At 48.0% G+C, this 26175-nt stretch overlaps 1 protein-coding gene across 3 annotated transcripts in view; it reads right to left on the minus strand.

Moving 5' to 3' along the window:
* The window catches only part of LOC132462885 (piezo-type mechanosensitive ion channel component 2), an 85086-nt gene that overhangs the window by 2041 nt on the left and 56870 nt on the right, over positions 1-26175 (minus strand). For 2 of the 3 annotated variants that reach the window (XM_060058664.1, XM_060058665.1), the window contains 30 exons: positions 25818-25919; positions 25361-25526; positions 22796-23039; positions 22090-22210; positions 21105-21261; positions 20193-20282; positions 19374-19492; positions 18805-18873; positions 17299-17402; positions 16960-17058; positions 16159-16279; positions 15981-16058; positions 15514-15680; positions 14965-15155; positions 14199-14369; positions 12840-13958; positions 11805-12063; positions 10489-10668; positions 9831-10149; positions 8848-8977; positions 8267-8414; positions 7763-7974; positions 7465-7623; positions 6444-6591; positions 5797-5985; positions 4751-4843; positions 4021-4193; positions 3492-3608; positions 1152-1231; positions 794-983 (listed from right to left, as the gene is read on the minus strand). In XM_060058664.1, the coding sequence (XP_059914647.1) occupies positions 794-983; positions 1152-1231; positions 3492-3608; positions 4021-4193; positions 4751-4843; positions 5797-5985; positions 6444-6591; positions 7465-7623; positions 7763-7974; positions 8267-8414; positions 8848-8977; positions 9831-10149; positions 10489-10668; positions 11805-12063; positions 12840-13958; positions 14199-14369; positions 14965-15155; positions 15514-15680; positions 15981-16058; positions 16159-16279; positions 16960-17058; positions 17299-17402; positions 18805-18873; positions 19374-19492; positions 20193-20282; positions 21105-21261; positions 22090-22210; positions 22796-23039; positions 25361-25526; positions 25818-25919 (5515 nt within the window). The remainder of the gene's footprint in view (positions 1-793; positions 984-1151; positions 1232-3491; positions 3609-4020; positions 4194-4750; positions 4844-5796; positions 5986-6443; positions 6592-7464; positions 7624-7762; positions 7975-8266; positions 8415-8847; positions 8978-9830; positions 10150-10488; positions 10669-11804; positions 12064-12839; positions 13959-14198; positions 14370-14964; positions 15156-15513; positions 15681-15980; positions 16059-16158; positions 16280-16959; positions 17059-17298; positions 17403-18804; positions 18874-19373; positions 19493-20192; positions 20283-21104; positions 21262-22089; positions 22211-22795; positions 23040-25360; positions 25527-25817; positions 25920-26175) is intronic. The other variant, XM_060058666.1, reaches the window with a different exon arrangement.

Below are 26175 nucleotides of genomic sequence, written 5' to 3' on the forward strand. Positions count from 1 at the left end.
AATGTAGAGTCTTCACGTGTAGTACATATATAACATACACAGGCACACACACAGGGCTAGAAACCGAGCAGTCCCTCAAGTGAGGCCATTGGGTAGAGATGCTCCGTGACTGATGAGCCCATGCCGTGATGATAATCAGTCCACCTTTAAAATGGCCGCTAGTTGAATGCCTCGTCTCATCGCTAGCCAAGAAACACTTTATCGTCATTATGTCAATGTAGCCATGAAAAAGTTACTAGAGAGCTGACCAATTAATTTTCCCCAACTACAAAAGACAAGCAAGATCGATGTTTGGTATTTTTAGACTATGAAAAAAGAGAGAGATCTTTTTAGGGGCAGTGGGGAAAGGGGAGGACTGTTCATTTGTTTGTACTTCTTATGTACAATAAAAATACAAAAAATATTAAAACTTATTTTGAAATTACCTTGTGTCCTTCTGTCCATAAATTGTATTATGTTGTATATTTACACTTGTTTGGAACTTTTAAATAAAAATTTTTGGGGGGGAATTTTAAGTGGTTGTTTAATATAATATGATATATATAATAATATTAATCGGATCCGGAACAATTTAATAGAAAGCATTTGTCATTCATACTACTAGCCCTAGTTTCTAGAGTAAGAAACAAGTGCAAGTGTAAGGCAAGTAGTTACTATTGGGGACTAGTAACATGTCAGCCGGGCCAGTGGCCAAGTGTTGGTTTAGTGGCTAGTGGCGACCCACAAGATCCACACGTGTGTACTACGCATACGTCCTCCTTTACTTCAGGGTTCATTGTCAGCGTCCACTCACCCGTATCCTGCCAGGAAACCCAGGCTGGGGGGGCTGACCTGGTCGCTGAATATGTACAGATTCAGCCCCGTTTGGTTGGGCTTTTTGAAGAAGCCGGACTCCGACTGGTTGACGACCCACCACTCCCGCACCTCCCCGGAGCTTTGTGTGCTTCGCTGTAGCGACAAGCTGATGTTCTCCTTCTTCTTATCTGAAGCATGATGGGAAAGGAAAGAGGACACGGGATGAATCGGAAACAAAACGGCTACGGCGACTGCTAATACCACTGCATTACCTGACGTTCATTTGAATTAAAAACGCACACAGTATTTAATTGGTTAGCTAATGGCAACCAACAACCTTTGCCGGTCGCTCTTACCCTTTAAAAGCTGCTCCACGGGTTTGGAAGCCGAATCGGTAGGCGCCCGGAGATACCGTGGGAAGAGATCTTTGAGGATCCTGTGGTGGAGCGAGCACAACACTTTATAGACGCATAAAAACACCAATGAGTCGGGATGAATAACAGGCCTGGACGGCCACCTGGTAGCCCCTCTCTTCTCTCGTCTCTGAACGGATTGGTGCTTAAAGGTGACATATTATACCACCAGGTGTGAGTGTGAATAGCCGTTACAAGCCGTGGGCGTGTCCACCTAGATGTGTGAAGGATAGATGAGCAACGTTTGCAACAGTCCACTGGGTAGGCTTGTAGACTGATCTATCCAGCACACCTCTAGGTGGACACGCCCACTTGTGATGTCAGAAGAGGCCGATTTTCAAAAAAGCTTTTAACGGCTAATCAAACTCACACCTTGTGGTTAAATCGTTATTGAGCACAAAATCTAGGAGTCGTCTCGACTTGTCGTCTAGTGTTAGCCAGAGCAAACGCAACAATGTTGTTTGGCCAAACGTTTCCTAATCCATTGCTTTGATGACCTTGTTCTATGTTCAATGATGTGAGATTAGCAGTCAGATTCATATAACTGTATCGGTATGTACATCATACAATAATAATCATAATCAAAATAGCATTCATAAGAATACGCTCAATTGATATTTCTGTTGAGGAAGCTCTCGAATGACTGATTACTAGGATTCTCCATCGCTGAGTGGGCCTCGATCAGATGCAGACACAGGTTACGACCCATCACATCTTCCTCATTCAGGATTGTGGCGACATAGCCCTTGGCTTGGTTGACCGTTTGACACATGGCTGTTGATGTGTGTGGAGGTTTAAATAATGCGTCTGTGTTTCGGTGTGTGTGTGTGATCTATGGATCACACTTTCATTGCATAACATTTTCATTGCATGACTTATCTCAACAGCTCTAAACCTCCGCCTCTATTTATATTCTCTAAGGTGTCTTTAGCTTCATCAGTAATCTACTTCCACAGTTCTTGAGGGTTCTGCACTGTCAAATAGCCCTGCCTTATAGCCTACTGTTGGATTTTAGTGGTCATATCAACTCCTCAAACGACATGGACAACCGGGCCGCTTGACTCCATATTAAAGGACAATTCCGGTATTTTGAACATCGAGCTCCCTTTCTGGTTTGCTAGGATGAAGTAGAAGTTAACACCGACATTTTTAATATTGGTCCCGTCTCGAGGATTTGGCTAATTTCGAGTCGCCCCTGCCTGCTTCACAATGGCTGGCTATGGGCATTCAAAAACACCCCTTCACGTTCGTTTTCAGAAATGTGAAACTCATCGAATGGTTAGTGGTGTTTGCTGACGTTCCTAATCGGGTATCGTAGAGAAATACAGTTTCTGTCGTGTTTTATTTGGCATTTTGTAAATCTGCATTTTGTAAATGAAACGGAAAGGGGGGTTGCTTTTCGCTCGGTTCTAGCCCCTACTGTTGATACGGAGAGCCGACCGAAAAGACTACAACCACACTACACTTCCGTTTCCGGCTCCGGTCCGGTTTCCGTTTCATTTACAAAATGCAGATTTACAAAATGCCAAATAAAACACGACAGAAACTGTATTTCTCTACGATACTTGATTAGGATCAACGAACACCACTAACTCAATGAGTTTCACATTTCTGAAAACAAACATTTAGGGGTGTTTTTGAATGCCCATAGCCAACCATTGGGAAGCAGGCAGGGGTGATTCGAAATTAGCCAAATACTCGAGACGGGACCAATATTAAAAATGTCGGTGTTAACCACTCTATTTCATCCTAGACAAACCAGAAAGGGAGCTCAATGTTCAAAATACCGGAATTATCCTTTAACATGGAACACTGCTGTCAGCGGACCCCACATTCAAAGCATTTGTGATCTTCTGTCCTCACTCCTTTACATTAAGGGGTGCTCTAATGCCACTACTGACGCTGCTGAATATTATGTGTGTTTTCTTCGATTTCCGAACTTCAAGATCGGCACTTTAATAGTTTTTTCTTGCTCAGTCTGATGCCTTCATTGTGAATGGCGACTGTGTAGAAATGGTGTTGTTGTCCTTGTATGGTGTTGTTGTGGGGAGTAAATCAAGCTAATACACATTCAGAGCAATTTCGTGTACTTACGAGCGCTTACAACGTTGCAGACTCAAACGGGTTATACACATGCACTAAGGTGAGACCACGTCGAGAGAAATACACACAAAGGTTCATCAAAGCAGGCAACCCAACGTGTTTCTTTGTATCTTCAGCTAAGAGTGAATCCTCATGATGATGATGATGATGAGGAGGATGATGATGCATAGAGGGGCTCACGCTGTGGTGGTGGAGTTGTTGTTGAGCAGCTGCATCAGGTGGTCCCTGGTGTCGGTGTCGAGGTGTTCCACCAGCTTGCCCGTGGCAAACTCCGCCTTAGCACCCAGTGTAAGGTTCCTTGGGGGGATTTGGACGACCATGGTGCAGAACAACAGGAACACCGGATGGAAGAAAGGGACGACAATGAAAAATGCCGCGTTGCGGTTCTCCGGGGAACGTACCAACCGCTAAGCAAAATGACGTGAGCCACTTGTGATGGTGAACTATAGTGCTACTATAGAGGATTAGTATCTACTGCCATACACAAACAAAACAACAATTAGGTCTTGCGTTTTACATTACACTACAACAAGTATAACAATTTGGTACATAGAATGATTGCAATAAATCTGTAAATAGATACCAGTGAAGCACTTATGTGTGCAATATTAAGACGTTTAATTTAGAAGTACTTATGTAGCTGAAGTTGTCCTGTAAGGAATGTTGATCCTAATGTATAAAGGAAGGACTTATATTCAGTATTTTGCACCTTTGAATGGACCAGGACACAGTGATGGTGAATTCCTCTCCAGGATGTCGCAGCATGTCGATGAGATTTTTCCTGCTGGGTGGGCTGATGGTCCACAGAGAGTTGGAGCTGCCCTCTAGTTCAGCAATAATCAGGTCCTGGTACTGGTAGGTCTCCAGCCATTGCAAGCATTCCTGCAAGGGGTCCACACATGACAGATACACATGGTGTAGGAGAACCAGAGAACCCTGGGAGGTAACAGTGGCCTAGGATTGTCCGCCAACTGTTGTGCATGATATGTGATGAGACCTATGGTTCCTGTCAGGTAACACGAGTGTAGCGGATCTGACCGGCTGATTTTTTTCTTGCCATTTTGGGAATGTTGCATTGGAAATTAAGTTCAATAACTAACTTCACTCTGGTGGGGAAATGAGAGCTGGTAGTAGCATATGCGTACCAAGAGCCTAGTGCCTGAATTCAGGGAGATGGGCATGGTACTTATTATGTAGCCGCTGAGGTCAGTCGAATTGTGTCCACACTACCCCGATATGTTTTTGTGGGGATGTCCGATACATTTAGTTTTGTGGATGCATGTTATTTTATGCATATTAACAAAGACTAATAGCCAATTATACCCTCTAATAGTTGCTGTTTTGGGTGTCAAAAACACACACACACACACACACACACACACACAGTGTTATCCCACAGAAACTAGGAGGGAAAACAGATAGATTGTAGCTGCACTTACGTCATTGTTAGTATATCCCCTCACAAAGGCAGCATATTGATGCTCCGTAATTTCCCGTAGCTGCTTCTGCTGAGCGCTCATGGTGAAGATGGGCTGGGGAAGGGGAAGAGTGGGTCATTTCAAACAACAGTGCCTTTTGTCTCGAGTTTTGTGTTGTGTCATGTTCAATTCAAACTGGGTTGCAGGCTCAGACTAGAGCCCGACCGATTTATCGGCGGGCCGATATTATCGGCCGCTATAAGGTATTTTCCCAACTATCGGTATCAGCCAAGTAATGAATATTATTATTATTTATTTACTTTTGGGGTTATTGTGTTTTTGTTCAAAGGACTTTGAGTTTCATAGCTTAAATTTGTATTTTTATACGGCTCCGGCTCTAGCTCAGACCCTGAGTTCACAGTTTCAGTCTTAATCTACATCTGGATTAGAAACCAAGTGCTGACGATGATGGTAGCATAAGGGTATGGCATTACTCTTCTACCTCCAACCCACAGAATCACCTGATCGCATGTGAAGCGTTTGAGGAGATAGAGATTATCACACTTCATTAATCCCCAAAGGGAAACTCAGCATACAATTACAGGTGCAAGTCAAGCAAGAGAGGATAAGAATGCAAATAAGAAGGATGACAATGTTGACCCCAATATATATGCACACCTCCTATATACACCATAACTCTGATCAATTTAAACTCAAGGTACTAATGCAGGTATCAACATTAACATTTTGTGCCTGGGTCTGAACCATCCAATAAAAAAAGTAACTGGCCAAAACTCAAAACTTTCATGATCAGTCATGATCCTCTCATGCTGACAACCCAACACTAGAGGATTTTGATTTCATCAACTACTATAATGGTAAATGGCAAAAGGAAGACATTTATTCCAATATAAAAAAGGAAAATGTATTGACCTGTCTGTAAATCATGCCGGGATAAAAATAAATATAAAATAAATAAATAAATAAAATCGGCGAATAAGGTCGGCCGGCCGATAAATCGGTCGATCACTACTCCTTAGTGTTGAAGCCTGTCACAACGTACGTACCTGGAAGCCGGCCAGGGTGATGGTGAGCGAGACGTCCAGCGGCTTGTTGACCACACCGGCCACAGACTTGACCAGGGACATGAAGAGCAGCGGGAACCACACGATGCAGATGAGCAGGGCCACAATCATGCCCCCCAGACCGTACTTCACCGTCGCCTTCTTCTTCTGCCCACGCGGCTGCGGGAATTTCTGTGGAGACACGGTGCGTGTTTGGGAGCTGGCACCATATTGTACGTCTTTTGCTTACAAAGCAACAATGTGCCAAAAGTTGTAGTCCTTTCGTTTAGAAGCAAACTTTAATGCTACAGGGCTCTGGGTGAATTTGCTCGGATTCTGCAGCAGCATCAAGAAATCCCATGAAACGTGACGTCCGTGAGCCTTGCTTTATTGAGATGGGCGGGGTTAGGGAGAGTCGGAAAAGGGAGGGGTAGGGATAAGAGTTGTTTTGGGTGCTAGCTTGAAATTGCTTATTTCTTATACTGTACCTTCAATGATATGAATCAATCAATCAATCAATCATCGCTAACACCGTGATACTGATTTTAAAGACACTGGATTAATTGCTCAGCACAGGAATCTTTTCAGGAATTTTAAATGTATTTAGATGCATAAGTGAAACAATTCAGAATTCAGGAGAGAGAGCCAACCTTCTCAGACTCCCTCCAACATTTAAGCACAAAGATGTGAGCGTAGATATCCTCCACGCAGATCCAGCTGGACAGCGACAGGGACGTGTCCGTCCACACCCAGTCCATCACCGCCCGCAGCTCTGTTAGGAAGGGAACCAGGCGGAACCTGGCGACGCCATGACATCAGAACCGTCAGACACAAACACTGGCCATACGAGGTCATTGATAGGATGAGTGACATTCCTTTGGTAAAATGGACGGCATTTATATACCGCTTTTATCCAAAGAGCTCTACAATATGACATTCAGTCATTCATGCACACATTTACACACCAACGACGGAGTCAACCATGAAAGGCGACAGCCAGCTCGTCGGGAGAAGTTAGAGTTAGGTGTCTTGCTCAGGGACACCTCGACACTCAGAGGTTGACGCTAGTAGGAGCCAGGATCGAACTCGCAACCTTGTGGTTACCAGCCAACCCGCTCTACCTCCTGAGCTTCATAGCTACAGGAAGTATCTCCAATATTGTTTAACAGGTCCAGCATACGACAGTCTCATACCAATAAAAGTCCATAACAGTAATATTGCTATCAATAAGGGAAGAATATCGCAATGTATCTGCCATCATTTTGTTCATCAATTGTAAAGCATACACAAATGCACATTTTGCCATTTCGTTATACACACCCGTGTCTTATGTCCTTCCCTAGGATTGTCCCTCTTAAAAGACCCTCTACTTCCCTTTCGTCACTAAAGTCGATACTAAATGTGGACAAAATGTGAGAAGCACTAAGAAAATGTCTTATTGGCCAACTTTACGTCACCTTTTTTATGTGTGCTTGACAAAAACTATTGATTAAGTAGTTATTTTGGAATTTACTAAAATAGCAAGGAGCATTGAAAAAGCAGCATTGAAAACAAATGGCTTTCATTTTGACAATAATTATGTGTCCTATAATATAAGTCATGACGTTGTTTATCATTTGCCTCATAGCTTTCCTTCCATTCATTTGACACCAGTGGATTTACAAGACTCACCCTTGAAACAGGAAGAGGTTGAGATAGTTGTAGCTCTTGGTGAGGAAGTTGCCCAGGACGCGGGTGGGATACCCACAGCGGATCTGATAGGCCGACAGTCCAAAGTAGATACACTTGACAAAGTACCACATCTGGGCCACCCTGTTCTGGTTGAAACGCCTGTGACAAGGAGGGCCAGCCAAAAACATGCCATGGTTAACCTGCAAGTTGTGGTTGTCATAAATCATCAATCATACCAAAACAACTGAAAAATTTGCACAATTGTGCATCGGATCTGTGCTTTAACATATGTTCCTACTTCTCTGTGACTCCGGGCAGAATGAAGAACATCCAGAAGTGGATGCCGAAGACCAGGATGACCTGGAAGACGACCTTGCCCATGACGGTCTTTCTGAGGTAGAGGGCGCGGTCCACCACCATGGACCCAAACTGGATCAGAACCATGACCAGGAAAGGCCCAGGAACCTGATCCTCTGACAGGGACGAGGTGATGTCTGCCGCAGAATGTTTCTGGAACAACGGGGACACTTCCCCTTAGTTTCACAATCCACCAGTACGTCATTGATATGTTTTGGATTTAAGCGAACCAAAAGCCATGTTAACCAAAGGATAAAACTACTGCCAAATCTTGACAACGGAGAATGATGAAATAACAAGTCTAGATGTGCTGCCTTTCTCTGCCCTCTAGTGGTCAGAAAAACACCAATGCAGCTTTAATGACATAAACATTTTTATATTAACAAATGTAACGGAATACATTTTTCTCCCACACATTGACCGTCCTCAATCACTCGACACCTACGCCGAAAGCCCAGAATCCGAACACGATGATGATGAAGTCGACTGTGTCGGCGAGGAACATGAGCACGTAGACGTCGGTCACGGCGCTGTACTCGGGGTGGATCAGGTTGTAGAAGAACTGGCGGATGGGTTCGTAGAAATCCATGCATCTGCAAGGAACCAGGTGAAGAACAGTCGTTTTTTTCAATATTATGTCAAGGAAATGGGGACAAACTACGTCGGCATCCAAGAAGGTCTGATTCTTTGTGTATTGAGAGAACGCCTTAGGAAAGTGTAGTACCCAGGTCATTTTAACCCATCATTTCACAGTAATTCATTTGGTCAGATCAAGGATCCCATCCTGGTTGCTTTATGATGGAAGGGAATACAGCCGTATATAGAACAAACGTATAGTTAAAAGGCAGAATATGAAAAAAATGTGCACTAGGCAACCAAGTGTTCTTAATCCACAGACATTTATGTGTCATTCACAAACAAATACTGCCATCCGCAATTTCTTTGCACTGAACATTGCAGGAATGTTTTTTGACCTCTTTTGCACATGGGTAACGACGCGTCAGTACAGAACGGAGGCCACCCTACCGTTTGACCACCATGGCCTTGCCCCTGATCAGCTGTTCTCTGAGCTTCTCCGCCATCAGCTGCTTCCGGCTCTTCTGCACGCTTGCCTCGCTGCCGTCGTACCGGCTGCTGTTGTGGGACGCGGTGCTTCCTGTGGCCACGCAACAACACCAATTACACGTCTGGTCCACGGCAATGAGCCGTGGCAGGGCAGTTAAACCCACCAAACCCATTTTGTTCGAGAAGAGAAAGCGTCTGAGGCCGTCGAAGACTTCCAAAACAACCCTGGACCGTGGCCACCTTCAGCCAGAACTTTAGTACTCTCATACCTCGATTTGACTGCAACTTGTACATTAACCAGTCCATTAAACCGAAAATGCCTTTCCTCTCGATTCAGCCTCATGGCCCTGGTCTGCATCACATGCCATCTGTATAATCCTCATTCTAATGTGACACTAAAGCACGGATAACACTACTGCTCCTTATTAGGTTAAACACAGCCGGCCTGTCTGAGCCTCTGAATCAGGATCCTTCCTATACACTAAGTAGGAGTAAGTATAAAGGCCTGTATGCAATACAAAAACATATCAACAGAGATCATGTGTATAATACAAACACTGATCAACCAACCCTGATAAACCCTGAAAACATGAGCATGATTGGTTTACTTTCCAAACGGTGCTGTCCTGCAACTGATGTCGTTCAACCATCCGTCCATCCGTCCATCCATCCCTCCATCCATCCCTCCATCCGTCCATCCGTCCATCCATCCATCCCTCCCTCCATCCATCCCTCCCTCCATCCATCCCTCCATCCATTCCTCCATCATCCATCCATCATCCCTCCCTCCATCCATCCTCCATCCATTCCTCCATCATCCATCCATCATCCATCCCTCCTTCCATTCCTCCCTCCATCCATCCATCCATCCGTCCGTCTGCCCGCCCGTCCTGCCATCCATCCATCCATCCATCCGTCCATCCCATCACAGGGACGTTCTTTACCTCTCTTGGACCGCGCCGACGACAGGCCGGAGCGGTGGGAGATGAACGACCCCCCGCTGGAGCTCTTGCGCCGCTGGAAGGTCTTCTGCTGGGAGTGGTGCATCTGCACCTGCACCGAGTCCACGGGGCCGTCAAAGTTGAGCGACCTCATGGAGCCCCGGCTCTCCGACCTCACCGACGGGGCCGCCGCCGCGTCCCTCACCTTCTCCTTCTTCTCGCTGGCCCGCCCCACGCCGTTCCCCTCGTCCTCCGACGTCTCCTGGGCGGCCTGCTCCCGCTTCTGCTGCCTTTTGTCGTCCTCGTCCCACAGGCCGTGGCACTGGAGCGGATAAGAATAATAATAATAATAATAATAATAATAATTGATTGAACGGGGGGGACCTCACTCACCACCACCAGTGTGTAGCACCCACTTGGGTGATGCACGGCGGTCACCCAAGGATTATTAACAGCGTGTCATTTACAAACAAACTAGTCATTTACATATGTCATCATGTTATCAATATGAAGGCGCATTTTTAACATACTCTTTTAAAGCAATTATAAATTATTAAGTTACTTAAGACACCCAAAAACAAATGCAAACAAATTAAACACTTTGAAACAGACAATCGGGACATGGGTACCGCGGAGGCTGCATGGTTGCTAGGAGACGTACCTTCAGGATGGAGCGATGGAAGAAGAGGGCTAGGAGCTGAATGAGGTCATAGTGGGCGTAGCCGTCCTTCTTCTCCACACCGATGATGTTGGGCGGGTGGTACGGCTTGGACTTCTCCGCCTTCATCTGGTTGAAGGGGAAGAAGCCGAACTGGAAGAAGTACTTGATGCAGATTGTGACCTATAGGAGGAGAGGAAAACAGAGTGCAATGATGATGGCGCTATGAGTCAGCCAATTAGAAATCAGCATTGCAACGCAGAAATATCTTTCCAGATTCATTCTACGTATATGTAAGTTTTATTGTTCTGTAATAACCCTTCAATTGACATTTCAAATCTATTCTAAAGTATTCTGGAATATACCCAGCAGTGATAACAAGAAATATTCCATGCTCATGTTTCTTCACATTTTACATGAAGGCATGGTTGACTACTGCAATATTGGCAAGTATATATTTTAATAATTTTTAGGCCATGACTTAATGAACAATAACACGCATAAGCCCTGAGGCTAGACCAGTCAATAACGAATTCCAGAGAACATTGCAAAAAAGATTATATATATTTATTGCACGGCTCTTCTCAATGCCGTGGAACGCTCCGTTCACTTGCATGGGGCCTTCACAACTTCCGGCAGGGAATTATATTTCATAATTCACCGTTGCTAAGTATAATTGACTGCTGTCAAGAAGACAAAGGATTTTTTGCCTCTAATGACATCTATGGTAACACTCCGCAAGTAGTCCGCTAACTTGTCAACCCCAGCATCTTCGGTTGCTAAGCGACGTCAACGTCTTTGGCAGACTATTTCTCTGCTGATCAACACTACGAATGCTGGTTACAAATAAATTGTAAAAAGACACACCATGAAGTTACACACATGAAGTTACACACATGAAGAAAATAAGCATTATTTTCCCGATAATGACCGGCGTTCTCTACATTATCTCTTACACATATATATATATATATATATACATATATATATACATATACATATACATATACATATATATATATATATACATATATATATATATATATATATATATATATACACACACACACAGATATATACATATATTGTATAACCTATATATATACATATATATATATATAGACATATTCATATATATATACACAGTATATATATATACATAAACATATATACATATACATAAATATAAATATACACAAACACACACACACACACACACACACACACACACACATCTAAATATATTTATATATATATGTACTTAACTGTATAGATACCTATCCACACATCCACAAATGCATCAACCCCCCCCGACCCACCTCCGTGTACACGATGGCGGTCATCCAGAACCGCTTGCTGGGACGCGGCACAGACAGCATGGCCCACAGGAAGATGTTGATGGGGATGACCAGCGTGGCGAGGTTGGCCGACATGATGTGGTTGAGGATGATCACCAGGTAGCACACCATCTCCGAGTGGGCCACCAGCATGTTGTACAGCGCGTAGCCCAGCTGCAGCCCCAGCGGCTGGCTGTCATAGAACTTCTCTGACTGGTCCAGCTCCTCGTCGTAGAACATCCTGGACGGACAGGGGGGGGGGGGGGGGGACAGAGCGGCGGCGAGGGCGAGTGGAGAGCGATGAGGAGTGAGGTGAGGAAGAGACAGGCGGCTTCGACCTCGTTCCATGGTAACAATTAAAATAGGGACGCTAACGAATTGGGTGAGTTTCACATTATTCCAAGAGATGGGGATCAGCTTTGATTGAGGCGTATTTAAACCTTCACGGCAGCGATTATGGTTCAACATGATTAGGATTGGCTCCTCTTTATCCCCGATACCCTGAATCAAACCACGGTTTCTTCAGCCACGGTTGGATGGATAATACTCTTAAAACACTTAAGGGCCCTTTATGGTCCCACGTTCACGCAACGTAAGGGGGGTTACGGACCCCTTACGTCCTTGCGGACCCTCCTTGCGTCCACCGCAAGGGCCTGACGTGCGCCTCCCAAAAATCATAACCTTCCGTCGAGGCGACACAGAAGCAAGGGCTGTGATTGGTCCGCTCACTAAAACCCGGCGCAGAACCACAAAGGTTCAGGACTGCGTCGAAGCGTCTGCGTGGTCATTGCGTTGCGGGAACGTGGGATTATCAGCCCTTGAAGACACATTTTCAACAAAGGTGTTGGCAGCAGTAAATACATGTACATAGTCTTCTGCAGGTTTCAATTAAATGTCCCTTTCTCATACAAATTCGATCAAGACGGATAACTAGTTGCATTGTGTTGACCCATCTCATGCTCGCAGTCAGCAGGCCATTAGTGTCATCAATAGTGTCGTTGTTGTACCGGTACTCACTTGCTGAGCAACAGCTCGCTGGCGGTCAGCTCGGTCATCATGGAGGGCTGCGCCAGGTCGGAGCGCGTGCTGCCCTCCGACCGGCTGTCTGAGGTCATCGCCATCCTCCCGCGGCCCACGTCGCTGTCGTCGTCGCTGACCTCCAGGCGGTCGAAGCTCACCACCTTGCTGTAACTCGGCGGCACCTCTGCGTCCGACGTCTTGGAGGCGTCCGTGTCGGGGGTGTAGAGCAGCGCCGACCGGCCCCGGCGCCGGGAGGACTCGCGCGCACCGGCCTCCCCGTCCTCGCTATCTGTGGTGTAGTCCGGGTCCTGGATCCCGGCCGGCCCCGCCCCCGCCCCCTCCTCCGTCTCCGTCCCCGTCATGGAGGGGCCTTCTCCTGGGCCAAAGGAATCCCAGGAGACCCCTTGTCTGCACTGGTCCTCCTGGCCTTCCTCCTCGTCGTCCTTCTGCCAAGCAGGGTTGTCCACTCCCCAGGGCCCGGCTTCCGTCTCCTGGGACCCGTCCAGTACCTGAGTCCAGTCCGGCTCCTCCGACCCTTCAGGGTCCTGGGACCCCTCAGAATCCCCGCACTCCGCCTGTTCCTGGGACCCCTCTGGCTGTGCGGACCCCTCCAGCTCCAAGGACCCCTCTGGCTGTGGGGACCCCTCTAGCTGTGGGGACCCCTCTAGCTCAAAGGACCCCTCTGGCTGTGGGGACCCCTCTAACTCCGAGGACCCCTCTGGCTGTTGGGACCCCTCTAGCTCCATGGACCCCTCTGGCTGTTGGGACCCCTCTAGCTCCATGGACCCCTCTGGCTGTGGGGACCCCTCTGGCTGCGGGGACCCCTCTGGCTGTGGGGACCCCTCTGGCTCCATGGACCCCTCTGGCTGTGGGGACCCTTCCGGCTCGAGGGACCCCTCATAATCCTGGCAGCCCTCTGGCCCTTGTGACCCCCCTGGCTCCACAGACCCCTCTTGCTCCTGGGAGCCCCCCGGCTCCAGAGAGCCCTCCGGCTCCTGGCAGCCCCTTGGCTCCGCCTGGCGCCCGTCTTCTCCCAGGTCGTGTTCGTCCTCCACCTCCTCTATGGTGTCCGTGGTCCCCTGCCGGGAGTACAGCGTGATACACTGGGTGGCCTCGCTGCCGTGGGAGGTGGGGGGGACGGGACGGGACGGGACAACAGGTTACTTTACAACCGGCCACGCCCGCTCACACCCCCAGAACGCCACACAGAACAGAGAGTATGACACCAGTCGTCGTTAAAAGGTGCCACCGCCGTGAAGACCACATGAGACACATCAACGTGACGACGTGCCTCATGTCATGCAGTATGATGGTGAGTATGTGGTGAGATGGGGAGGGGGGGGGGGGGGGGGTAACCTGGACACGAGGCTGCTCCCGCTGTCGGCCGAGGAGTTGGAGGCGTCCATGCCGTAGATCTTGCGCAGCTTGGGCCGCGCCCGCTCGCTGGTTTTGGGGATGCACTCGGGCATGCCGTCCAGGTCGTCCAGGGTGGACTGGCGGGACAGCATGGTGGCCTCCGTGTACCCGCTGGTGTGGACAGACAGACGGCGCGGGAGGGGATGACGAGCCGCCATGTTAGCTCCGGGGGGCTAACATGTCATACAATAGACAGTATATTGTATGCGTACGACGCGGCGGTGAAATCATGAGGGGGCCTCCCCCAGTCGCGATACACAACACACAAACACACACACACACACACACAACACACAAACGGAGCCACGGGAACGGTACGGTCGCTAGTGGCGAATGGCGCAAAGTCCATTCAGTGGCGGTTAAGTCCTGTGTAGCTAGGCTGATTGAGCACGTCATGCGTCATTCTCCAGTGGAAAATCCTCGTGGCATCGATACAAGCACATGCCTCTCTGAAACATCAACATGCCGACTAATAGAACTTGGAGGGCACAAATTCCGTTTGTGAATGCAGGCTCCACGTTTTTGTTTGCATCTATGTACTTTACTTTACTAATGCCAATATGACTAGATATCGAAGGAGGTAAAAAGTAATTAAAACGTGTGTGTTAGTGTGGGTGGACGGATGGATGGATGGATGGCTAGAGGGAAGTATGCATGCATGTATATGTTCTGCATAGGCTGAGCCGGAGCGCTGGCCCCCCCCTACCTGGAGATGCTGTCCCGGGAGGCCATGGAGTCCCCGCTCCCCATGGGGAAGCGCCCCTGCCTCCGTCTGGGGACCCTCTGGGAGCCCGAGTCGTCCTCGCTGAGCAGGTCCATGCTGGACTGCCGGGACATGTTGAGCCTCATGGCCTTCTGGTAGTACACGTGGATGTGGTCCCTGGATGGCACGTTGCCCTGGAGGAGACCAGATAGATACACAAGAACTTTATTCCATCCATGAGAGTTAACATGAGACATTCACTTTAGAAAGATGCAATAATAAAATAAAGTGTGTCCAGCAATACATACATACAATAAAATAAAAAAAAATCACAGTGATTACAATGTCATGCCATAAGGGCATAAATGTACACACCCAGGGGTTGCACAACAAATGAGGCCAAGAGGTCCTTCACTACAGGAATAAATACTAAATGACACATGTACAGTGGAAAGTGCACATTATTACATTGAAGTATTGCAGTATTTAGGTGAAGTGATTTTTGACAGCACAATATTTCTTAAACAGTTAGAGCCTTATGGCAGAGCGTACCTTCTTGACCTCGCGCGTGAGCATGCAGCGCTCGATGCGCAGCACGCTGGAGATGTCGATGTGCTCCTGGCACATCTCATTCATCCACTTGGTGAAACTGTCCACCGTGGTCTGGCACAGCACCAGCAAGAACTTGATGATGTTGTACATGCGCTTGATGACGTTGTCTGTGGGAAAGGGGTCATGGTAGGCCTTTATGTTTGCACGCACGCTTTACATGGTTTTTAAAAAGGCGAGTTTAGACTAGAGTCCTAAATGTGACGTTTGATGTGACTACATATTGTATTTTTTGGATTCCCTGACACATCAGAGACATATAAACCTCAAAAGGGACATTCCTGGCATGAAATGAAGCTCGCGTGTTGGCTTAACCCCATGAGGTTTTGTTTGGTTTTCAGACTCAAGTGAATAGGCAGATGTTATTGTCCCCGTGGCTACAGTTGTCATGGCAAAGGGAAACAACAAACCTGGGCCTTCAGACTTTTTGCTGTCCTCGTCTTCCCCTACACCCTCCGGCAGGTCTCCTACCTCTATAGTCACATGACCTTTAAACATACACACAGAACACGGAACGTACGTGTTAGTCAACGCGGAGTCCACCGCTGCCAAATAATCCATCAACTTTGTTTTGGTTCTGGAACCTACTCTCTTTCTTGCTTTTTCTGCTTCGCACTCCCTTGGTGTACTTCTTCCAGAACTTGCGCCTCTCTTTGGCCTTCTCCCTGAGAGCCGTCTTGGGGTCTGTGATCCAGGCGTGGTAGAGGAACTGGTGGGAGACAGCAGAACCACTTAACCATTTGTTTGTACAGCAAACTGTAAAACAATGACTCAAAAAGGGGAGCGAAGGCAAAACCAATGACGGTAATCATGCACGCAAACACAGCATCGTCTCAGGCAACATCGGTGCTTGTCATTGTCTTTCTCTTGAGTTGTATATTTATTTTAATAAAGAAGGGATCTTGACACAAAAGAGGATCAGGAAAAAAAGACGCGTACAGGGATCTAGTTCATGCAGACTTTAATCTGATCACTCAGGCATTTCTACATGCTTCAAAAGTTGCACTGTCCCTTTCCATTCCATGTTAACTTGTCTTAATGTCTTTTCCCTTTCGGGGCTCTCCGAAAAAGTTAAAACCCAGAGTACAACAAGGACACACCGGGTGATCTAAGCACCATGGAAGCCAGCCATTGTAGAAGCCGAAAATGCATTTCGAGGTGCGCTAATGTGGGGTTCTTTGGATGAGGCGCCTGCCCAACGGATCCTGCCTGGCTGTTCTTGTGCCTGTGCCCCTGACGTTAGGTGAAATACACCTCACGGAGCTTCGAGACAAGGAGACCAAACACATGGGATGGAGAGGCAGCCTACGATGCATTGCACATTATCAAGCTGGCAGGACTTCACAGCAACACAACAGCACAGCGCTCAGGAATCTCTTGCTTAAATACCTTGCCTGCCTTCATTACATACTGCAGTACAGTTTTGGGCAGTTTGATAATAGACTTTGGCAATGCCAGCAAAGCAGAGGCAAACTTTCCGATAGCACGCTACAGAGAGAAGGATCAAACAGAAGGAGGTTAGTAGAAAATCATTGTTAATGTTAAAGACAGTGAGTTAGTGAGCGAGTACAATTCAACTGTGCACACTAGACCATGTGTTTGTCAAGCCTTTATCGAATGAATGTGTCAGGTTGCTAGTCATTGCGTATTCTTGAAACGTGTACGAAGCCTATAGGGTTAACCGAACACTTGATAAGGGGTCGGAAGTCCGGGTTCCTGGAAGCTCACCTGAAACGCTGACTTTTTAGGAAGGTCCTCCTCGGTTTTGTCCTCCTCTTCCTCCTCTTCCTCACTGTCAGTTTCAAACAAGTAATAATCTCCACTTCTCACCACTGAGGAGCAAGGGGCAAAGCACAGTTAAACCCAGCCAAGGCAAGAGGAAACCTAAGTTCACACTATGAGCAGCATAACAACGTTCCTCCATACATACACATTTGAAAACCAAAGACATGACGAATGGCTCCCCTTTCGTTCATGGACGTGTGTGACGACCGATCCAACAAAATCAACATTCAAGGCCTGATTCTTAACGCCACAACCTTAACACAGCCTTGCATCCTCTGACAGGTGACACACACCAAACCCGACCCCCGCCGACCGGTACCCGATGGACACGGTTTCAAAACTCCCAAGCGTATGAGATGATGACGTTGGAGGAAGATGGACAGGGCCAAAGGAAGATAATCAACAGATGGTATGGGTTGATGATGGAACTCTAGGTTTTTTGCGAGCAGATACGCTACCAGCGCAACGAACACAACAAAAAGTGCAAACACTGGAGACGTTTTTTTTTTGGGGTGGTTAGTTTGGAGAGCACACAGCTCTTGGAGCGAGCCGAGTGGCTGAGCGGTTAGGGTGTAGCTCTTCAGGTGTGAGTTGTGTGACACCGTGCGTCCTTGAACAGAAAAGTCTGAATAGACGGGGGGGTGGGGGGGTGGGGGGGTGGAGGGGTGGGGGGGCAGGGGATGTGGGATGGGGGTATGCTGGGGAAATATATAAAGACGACAAGGTTGGCTTCCAAATGCCTTGGAAAGGGGAAATTATCACACTACTTGGTAAAAAAAAGGAAATGCTACGTGAGAGTGCATTGTACTAGAATGTGCAGACATGGGTTCAAACCAACAGGCAATCAGCAAAGCGGAAGGCACACATGAAGAAAGATGGAGGAATTATTTTCGCTTCTTCTCGAACCATTGATTAAGGTTTGACTTTAACGGTTCGACATGTGCGCTGACACCTGTTGCGTGATCATGTCTACATGCAAAGGATGAGTCCGTCACCCTTTGTCTTGTGTTCAGAGAAAGGCTGGGGGATGCTTCATCTCTTTGCCACTAAAACGTGTTACAGCTGAGTGATTCCCTACTGTGGGATCCTAAGGAAAGGGAAGGCCAGTGTGTATACCAAAAGCCTCTGCAACAAGTCTCCCACACCTTAGGTCGTTTTCTTATTGGTTCCTGTCTGTTTACGGCCACCATAGACCAACAGTGACACTGAAGTCCAGAGTTAACACCTTTTGACTGCGCTTCTTTGGTTTAATCCAATTACAATGAAGGCTGTTGAAGAAATGGGTCCCTAAACAGAGGCAGAGAAGGGCCAAGGTCTGGGAGGAGCTTTTGGTATAGCAGAGGTTTCCTCAGAGCCCCGGGTCAGTGTGGGAATCCTCAAAGAGTTCTGATCAAGGACACAAGGGCCAATCAGAGTGGAAGAAAGGAGAGGGGGGAGGGGCCAACCTACTAGAAGCATGGTCTACCCACGGCCTCCACCACTGCTTTTTTTTGGTCTTGGCTTTCGTTCGCTCTGCTCCTAAAAATTCCACACATAGATCAATGCAACATTTCATAGATAAATCACTCAAGACATTGTATTATCTTTTTTTTTTCAAGACGTTGCTCTTTTTAGATTCAAAGGCAGAGGTTATAAAGTAAAAATAAAGAGCATGAATTGACCAAAAGGAGATGAATGTAACCTAAAAAGCCTAGATGTATTGATTAGAAGGAGCATAAATTGAACTTAAACAGCAAAAACTGATTGCGTTAAAAACAGCAAAATCTGAAAGTAAAAATCATGCTAGAAAATGAACCTCACATTTCTTTTTTTTTTACCACATTTACATTGTCTATACAGTAGAGCTTGGTTAGGGCTTCAACCTATAGAGGCCTTACAACACAACACATGCCCTTACCTTTCTCCACCGAGAGCTTTCTCTGAAACCTGTAAAACCCCGCCCCTCTCTCCCATTTAGCTACACAACAGTGAACCGTGAAGCGTCACTAGACGGGCCGTGCCGGTGGCCTTTTCCGTACCGTCATCCTCTTCCTCGGGCGGCACCAGGCTCTGGCCCTCGCCAGACTCCTGGGTCATGCTCAGCATCTTCTCCTTGCCCCGCTTGAACTTCTGCTGCCTCATCTTGATGCGGTCCATCCTGATGGGAGCAGAGGGTTAAAAGGTAGGCTGGGTCGCCCCAGCCCGTTCTGCCGGCGATTTGAGTTCGCCCTGCATTTTAACGTGGCTCAAATGTGCTGCGCTATGTTTGTCTGGTGAGGTAAATGATCTATACATGTTGTTGCTGTTGGAGCTAATGCTCGGGAGTGGACAAAGACACCGCGCCCAAACGCTGACTTAATCAAAACAAATAGAGATCCGTATGGAAATTAGGATGGGGGCCCCATTATGTTACTGTGGAGTGGTCATTAGAGGGGCCAGTGGAGGTTAATGCAACCTGTGAGTCCTCCTTCCGAGGTAAGCGCAAGTGATAGAAGTACATTATCACATTAGAAGTACATTATCACATTAGAAGTACATCATGCAGTACAATCAGCTGGCTTCCCAGAAGAGCTTTAACCAGTCACCAGTTTTACTCCACGGATGCAATTTGAGGTTAACACACTTTGGTCATCTGGTTATGTTATTGCTAGACCACGGTCCTTCATAAAGGTGAATAAAACCTAATTAAATCGAATAAATAGCAAACATCAACGACATATTCGAAACTGCCCGCTAGCATTTGAAGTGCAAAACAAACTCAACACAAGACCGGCGGGAGATGAGTCTTAAAGGGACGTGTTTGCTTCAAACTCTGCCGGTGTGAACGATGTGTCCGAGTGGTGCGGAGGTGTCCTCACTGTCTCTTCAGCTGCTCCATGGACCTGTGCTCCTCATCCAGCCTGGCCCTCACTGCCTTCACGATGGTGGCCTGGAACAGCTCCGCGCCCCTGGGACCCACAGAAAGCAAGCACAACGCACAACCGTTGGACCGCACCCGTCTCCAAATGCAGAGAACAAAGGAAGAAAAAGGAGGCATGCATGGTGAGGCTTGGCTCCGCTCCCACTGCTGTTAAAAGGGGATCAAACCCCTTCGAGGTGGTATACTATACCACCAGGTGTGGGTGTGATTAGCCGTAACAAGCCGTTTGAAAATCTGCCTCTTCTGACATCACAAGTGGGCGTGTCCACCTAGGTGTATGATATCTAGGTGGACACGCCCATTTGTCACACTCACACCTGGTGGTATAAGGTGTCAGCCTTAACGCCGGCTTTAAAATAAACATTTTTCCTCACCGTCGGGCGGGGCTATAAACGCCCCTGCACAGGTGTGTCAAATCAACGCTTTATCAGCAGGGGAGTGGGTAACCACATCAGCCGATAAGAGGGTACCAACACAATAGCATGGTTTTAACCTCATCTAATTCAGACCCATCTACAACTTTTTGCCCTGATGAAGGCCTACAATGGCCGAAACATGTTGGCAACTTTTTAAGAATTCCATTATGAATTAGCCTATTTATTAAAGCTTCTTTATCTTTAAGAAGAGTGCCTTGGTCAGCCTATCTTTTTAGAAACTATGTTTTTGTATACCAAAGAGCACCTTTGCACTAACTGATTCACTTAATCAAAACTACGCCGTAGCCCCTCCAACCTGTCTACCTTACCCATCTACAACTAGTGTTGGGGTTTTAGTGGCCGACATCACCAGGGGTGTGGCCTTCTGTGGTGACTGACACGGATCCCGCATGGGGGGGGGGGGGGGTGTCTACCTGGAGGCAAGGATCTGTGAGGCGCGTATGTCGGCCACCACGTGCAGGAAGTAGTAGCTCATGAAGACGCGGCGCTGCAGCAGCAGGAAGGCGAAGCAGATGCTGTCCCAGATGATGCCCGCCTCGTCCTTGGGGAGCTCGCATTGGTCCGCTATATCTGAAGGGGTGGGGTGGGGGGGGTGGGGGAGGTATACACAGTGTTAGAGTACCACCCGGATCAATAGGGATGTGAAAGTCAGGAAGGGCCTTGTTGCATTACGGCACATGATCATACTTGGTGTACTCCAATACGGCACCAACACCACTGCTGACACCATGCAGATCGTCTCTGCTTCAAAGTGACCAGGGTCGAAGGGGTTGTTAGTAATAGTTTAGGTGTGTACCACGTTCCGAGCGTTGGCAAAGAAAACGCCCGCTCAGTACGTCCCACTGCGATGTTAAGAGGCTCTCCCTGACTTCTTCGGCCTGACGTCGGCTTCTTTCTGTTTTTATTGGAATCTGTGCATTGCCACGTGGCCCTTTCCAAACGATGCATTTACGGTGATATTGAACCGCCCTAAAACAGGAACAGCACCTGTGCCCTGGAGCAGTACGGCAAATTGATTTTTGCCGATGTTGAAATGGAAGAGTGAATCGACCTGGGAGGGAGCTAAAGTGATGAGGAACAACAACGCAGAGGACAACATATAGTGGGTTTGTGGAGCCTGTGCGGGGTTGGATTTCTTCCTTGTTAAATACCTGACTTTCTATGGTCGATACTATTTCATCAGGACCAACTACAAAGCTAATGTAGTTCTAGTTATTTTTCTTGCTGTGGGGGAATCAGATTGTTTTGTTGAATTGGGACCTCTCTGGAAGGATTTTGTTCACCAAATCAAATCAGACAAGCTGGGAGCCCCAAACGAGAAGGCCCGGAGAGAGAGAGAGAGAGAGAGAGAGAGGTTGAACGCTCCAAGGCAAAGTGGGATGGAGTCGTGTGTCTTACCGATGTGATCCTGATTGATATCGTTTGATTTGTACTCCTTGATGGTGCAAGCAAGGCTCAGCAGCTGGATCAACCAGCAGTGCTTCACCAGCAGAGTGTGGATGTAACCACAGGCAAGGATCTAGAAGGACAACAGCAGGAGCCATACAATGTCACAAGCATCACATTCTGTGGACCCAGAAAAATAAATCTCAAAGATTTTCTTTTTGTTCTTCCTGGCGACAACTTTTGACGATAAGCGGTAATAATTCCCATAGATCCCAATCGTAACGACGTCGATATCCATTTTGTAAAAAATCATTATACTGTGAATACAAGGGCTGCCATCGGCAGGTCCTATGCTCAATCACCAATGCGTTACCTCATTCGGCGATGGATAGTGATTTAACAGACATTTATTTTCATTAAAGTTGACATAATATACCACCAGGTGTGAGTGTGATTAGCTGTTAGAAAGTCGTCTAGAAAATCAGCCTCTTCTGACATCACAAGTGGGCGAGACCACCTAGATGTGTGCTGGATCGATTTTCAAAAACGGCTTGTAACGGCTAATCACACTCACACCTGGTGGTATATTATGTCACCTTTGAAATCTTTAATAAATTCATCTGAAAACATAAAATGCATTGTGACCTTGCATCACGCGAACAAACTTCGTAACGGATAAAACAAAGCGGTCCGAGGTGTGCCGACGTGGTGCACTCACCGACAGGATGTTCTTCATGGTGATGACGAAGACGTTGTAGGCGATGAGGAAGTCCCATAGGCGGAGGATCTTTTTGATTGGCTTGAGCAGCAGCTCCCCCCCGAAGAGCAGGAAGTAGAAGCAGGCCACCAGGTAGCCCATGCAGAAGACGCTGATGCGAGTGGTACCCGTGAAGAAGAGGATGGTGAGGACGAACCAGAACAAGTAGCTGAACATGGTCACCTTCAGCATGTCCAGGTACGACCTGGAGGCAGGAGAGGGGGGTCAGCCAGGGGTTGAGGGGTCACACGGTGAATGTTTAAGCCGTGACCTCGGCTGAAGACGTCCTGACGCTGAAGACAGCTGCCGGTAGCATTTAGCATGGGGAGAACCGACCTTGTGATGAACAAAAGAAGTTCCACTTTGCTTAATAGATGCAGTGTTTGCAACCCGGATATTATGCAGGATATATGTAACCGAAGATGTCATGTCAAGGTTTGAATGTCACAACCAATGTTTTTTTTTGTTTTTGTTTTTTAAAGGTGGCCTATTATACCACCAGGTGTTAGTGGGTTGAACCGTTACAAGCCGTTTTGAAAATCGGCCTCTTCTGACATCACAAGTGGGCGTGTCCACCTAGATGCGTGTCGGATAGATCTGTCTACCAGCCTACCCAGTGGACAGAAGCAAACGTGGCTCATCCATCGTCAACCATCTAGATACATGGGTCATACACGCCCACTTGTGATTTGTCAGAAGAGGCAGATTTTCAAAACAGCTTGTAACGGCTAAACCCACCATCACCTGGACGGTATACTACGTCCCCTTTAAACTTTCACAGGGTTGCAAACACTATCCGTCTGCCTGACCGGGTTCCTCCAGCAGATACATTCACTGCACCTCCGACCAGCTGGCTGCATGCACAGTGCCCACGCAGCGTGTCTACACAGGGCTTCTACGGTACTTTGCCGCGCGGCTGATCCGCCCATCCATCATGGTGACTGAATTAGACGCAGGCTTGACTGATGCGCGGGGCAGCAACGTCTGAAACGTGATCCCTGTCGCTCAAAGCCCAGGTACTCCTCAGAACGGTAGGGCCCCCCCCCCCCCCCCCGTACGAACGCATCAATGGGCACGAACCCCCGTTTGCTTCACATAAGCCGACATACGTTATGGCTCGTGTTTCGCCCTCATGTGAGAACAGCAGCATCATAAACGGAGGCAGCAGCAGTAGCTCAGAGCGGCCATTAGCACACAGGGCGCAGGGAGAAAGGTAGGATAGGAAGTAGCATGCGCTAATAACCCTGCGGTTTGCCGGCGGAAAAAAAGGTTGGAAGGCTAAGGCTGTTAAGGAGGAGGAGGAGGAGGAGGAGGAGGAAGAGGGGGGGGGGGGGCTCTGATGATGAAGTGTGTTAGGACAGGACGGCGGTGTACGTTGTGATGGGCCGGAATAGCTGAGTGAGTGTCCTTCTTCATCAGCAAGGGGGCTGGGGGGGGGCGGGGGGCGGGGGGTCAGGGCACTGGGTGAATACCTCTTCCCTACTTGAAAGCTATTTATTGAGTTAGAGCACAGGGCAAAAGCGTCTGAGTCGCCGAGTGACGGACAGAGTGTTTTTGGTGGATTATGGATTTATCTCTCAACTGCGCCCCCCTCCCCCCCCCCATCCCTTGCTTCTTCCTCCCTGTGAGTCCGTAATTTGATCCTGGAGGGGAAACAAGTGAAATAAGTGCAGTGCTGAACGGGCACTGCGGGCGGCTCGGGCCAGAGCGGCGATCTCTTTCTCTGGACTCGCTGGGGGCAGGGGGGGGGGGGCTGTGTTGATGTACACAGAGTGCGTTAATAAAAGACTTGCCCACTCTGCACATCAAAACAGTGGGATGATGAGAAGAGCACAAACGAATCAATGCCTGCAGGTCAGCGGTGCTTCGCTGTGCGCTGGTTGTGCGCTGGCCGTTTCGTTGCCCTGAGCCCAGAGATTATCGCTGCTCCCTTCCTATGCCCACTTCTTCTTTCTCCTAATGAAGAGGGAGGTTCAAACTGTACGGTGTATAAATCCTAACATGTTCTTCACCAACCAGGCCAGCCCATCATCCGTTCAACGGTGGTGGGAGAGCCAAACGAGAGCCACCGCCATTTTTACGTTTGACGCTATTTCACCAAAGGGTGCGTGTTTTTATTTTTTACGGAAACACTCCTGGGTTTGCGTACTACCGTCTCTAGAGTTACCCAGGAAACGGCTTCCTCTAGCAGGAACGTCAGAGTACATCAGGAGAGTGAGGAATCATTCATCCGCTGTAAGGCATGTGTCCCCCCCCCCCCCCCAGGCTCAACGTAACCCTGCCCTGGCGTTAGGGGAGCGCATGTGAGCCTGAAGGAAGGTGGAGGGTGTCTACCTACTACTACTCCTCCTCTTCTTCCCCTATGGAACATATGTCTTCAATGAGCCGCCTCCATTGCATTCGGTCCCTGGTAGCATGTTGGGCCTCTCCCCATGTTCCAGCTCTTTTGTCACAGAGTGCGCCAGGTGGTCTTTGGCCTCCCAGGTTTCCTTTAGCCTGGTGGTGTTCATCTTAAGGCGCGTGTACCTGCAGTGGATGAAGTCGGGGACGGGGTTGTGCACGCTGAAGGTGGCGGCGTCCAGGTCCCGGCAGATCTCCACGTTGTCCCCGGCCATGAGACGCACGGCCGCCTTGTTCTCGTCGTCAAATACCTGCCTCTGGAGGGAGGCGCACAGCAGCAGCATGAAGTCATCTGGGAGGAGGAGGAGGAGGAGGAGGAGGAGGAGGAGGAGGAGAGGCAAGGTGAGGAGAGGAGAAGAGAGGTATGATGAGAAGAGGAGGAGGGGAGAGGAGCGGCAGAGAGAGGCAAGGAGGAGAGGAGGAGGGGTGGGAAAAGGAGGAGAGAAGAGAAGAGGAGAAGAGATACAAATATAAAGAAGGAGAACAGAGAAGAGGAGGGCATTTAACAGAAAACCTGGCATGACATTCCATTGGCAAAATGAAACCTGTCTGCAGTATAGAGAACAACCAGAAATATACGTACAGAACAGGAACATTGGGTTGGGCTTTGTGTGGAAGTCAGGAACATAGAGCCACTTGACCACGTTGGACTCTGTGCCAGAGTTGGGGAATCTCCAAGGGTAGTCTGTAAGCAATCACACACAAAAGACAAGCAAATATCCGTCATTCCAGACACGAAAAAACATTGCCTACTATGAGATGCCAGAGGCAATGTTATGCCCGCTGTCCAACGGCTATCGATGTATATCGGTCAAACGGTAGATTAGCTCTGGAAACTGATTTCAGACTACTTTATTGTTCAGCTTCTGCGTTCAGTCCACCAGCCACCAACAACTAATGAGGTAGAACAACGCAACATAACAACAGTCCCTTCTGAGTGT

This window comes from Gadus macrocephalus, chromosome 8 (assembly GCF_031168955.1).
Source record: "Gadus macrocephalus chromosome 8, ASM3116895v1".
In the NCBI taxonomy this organism is placed as follows: domain Eukaryota; kingdom Metazoa; phylum Chordata; class Actinopteri; order Gadiformes; family Gadidae; genus Gadus; species Gadus macrocephalus.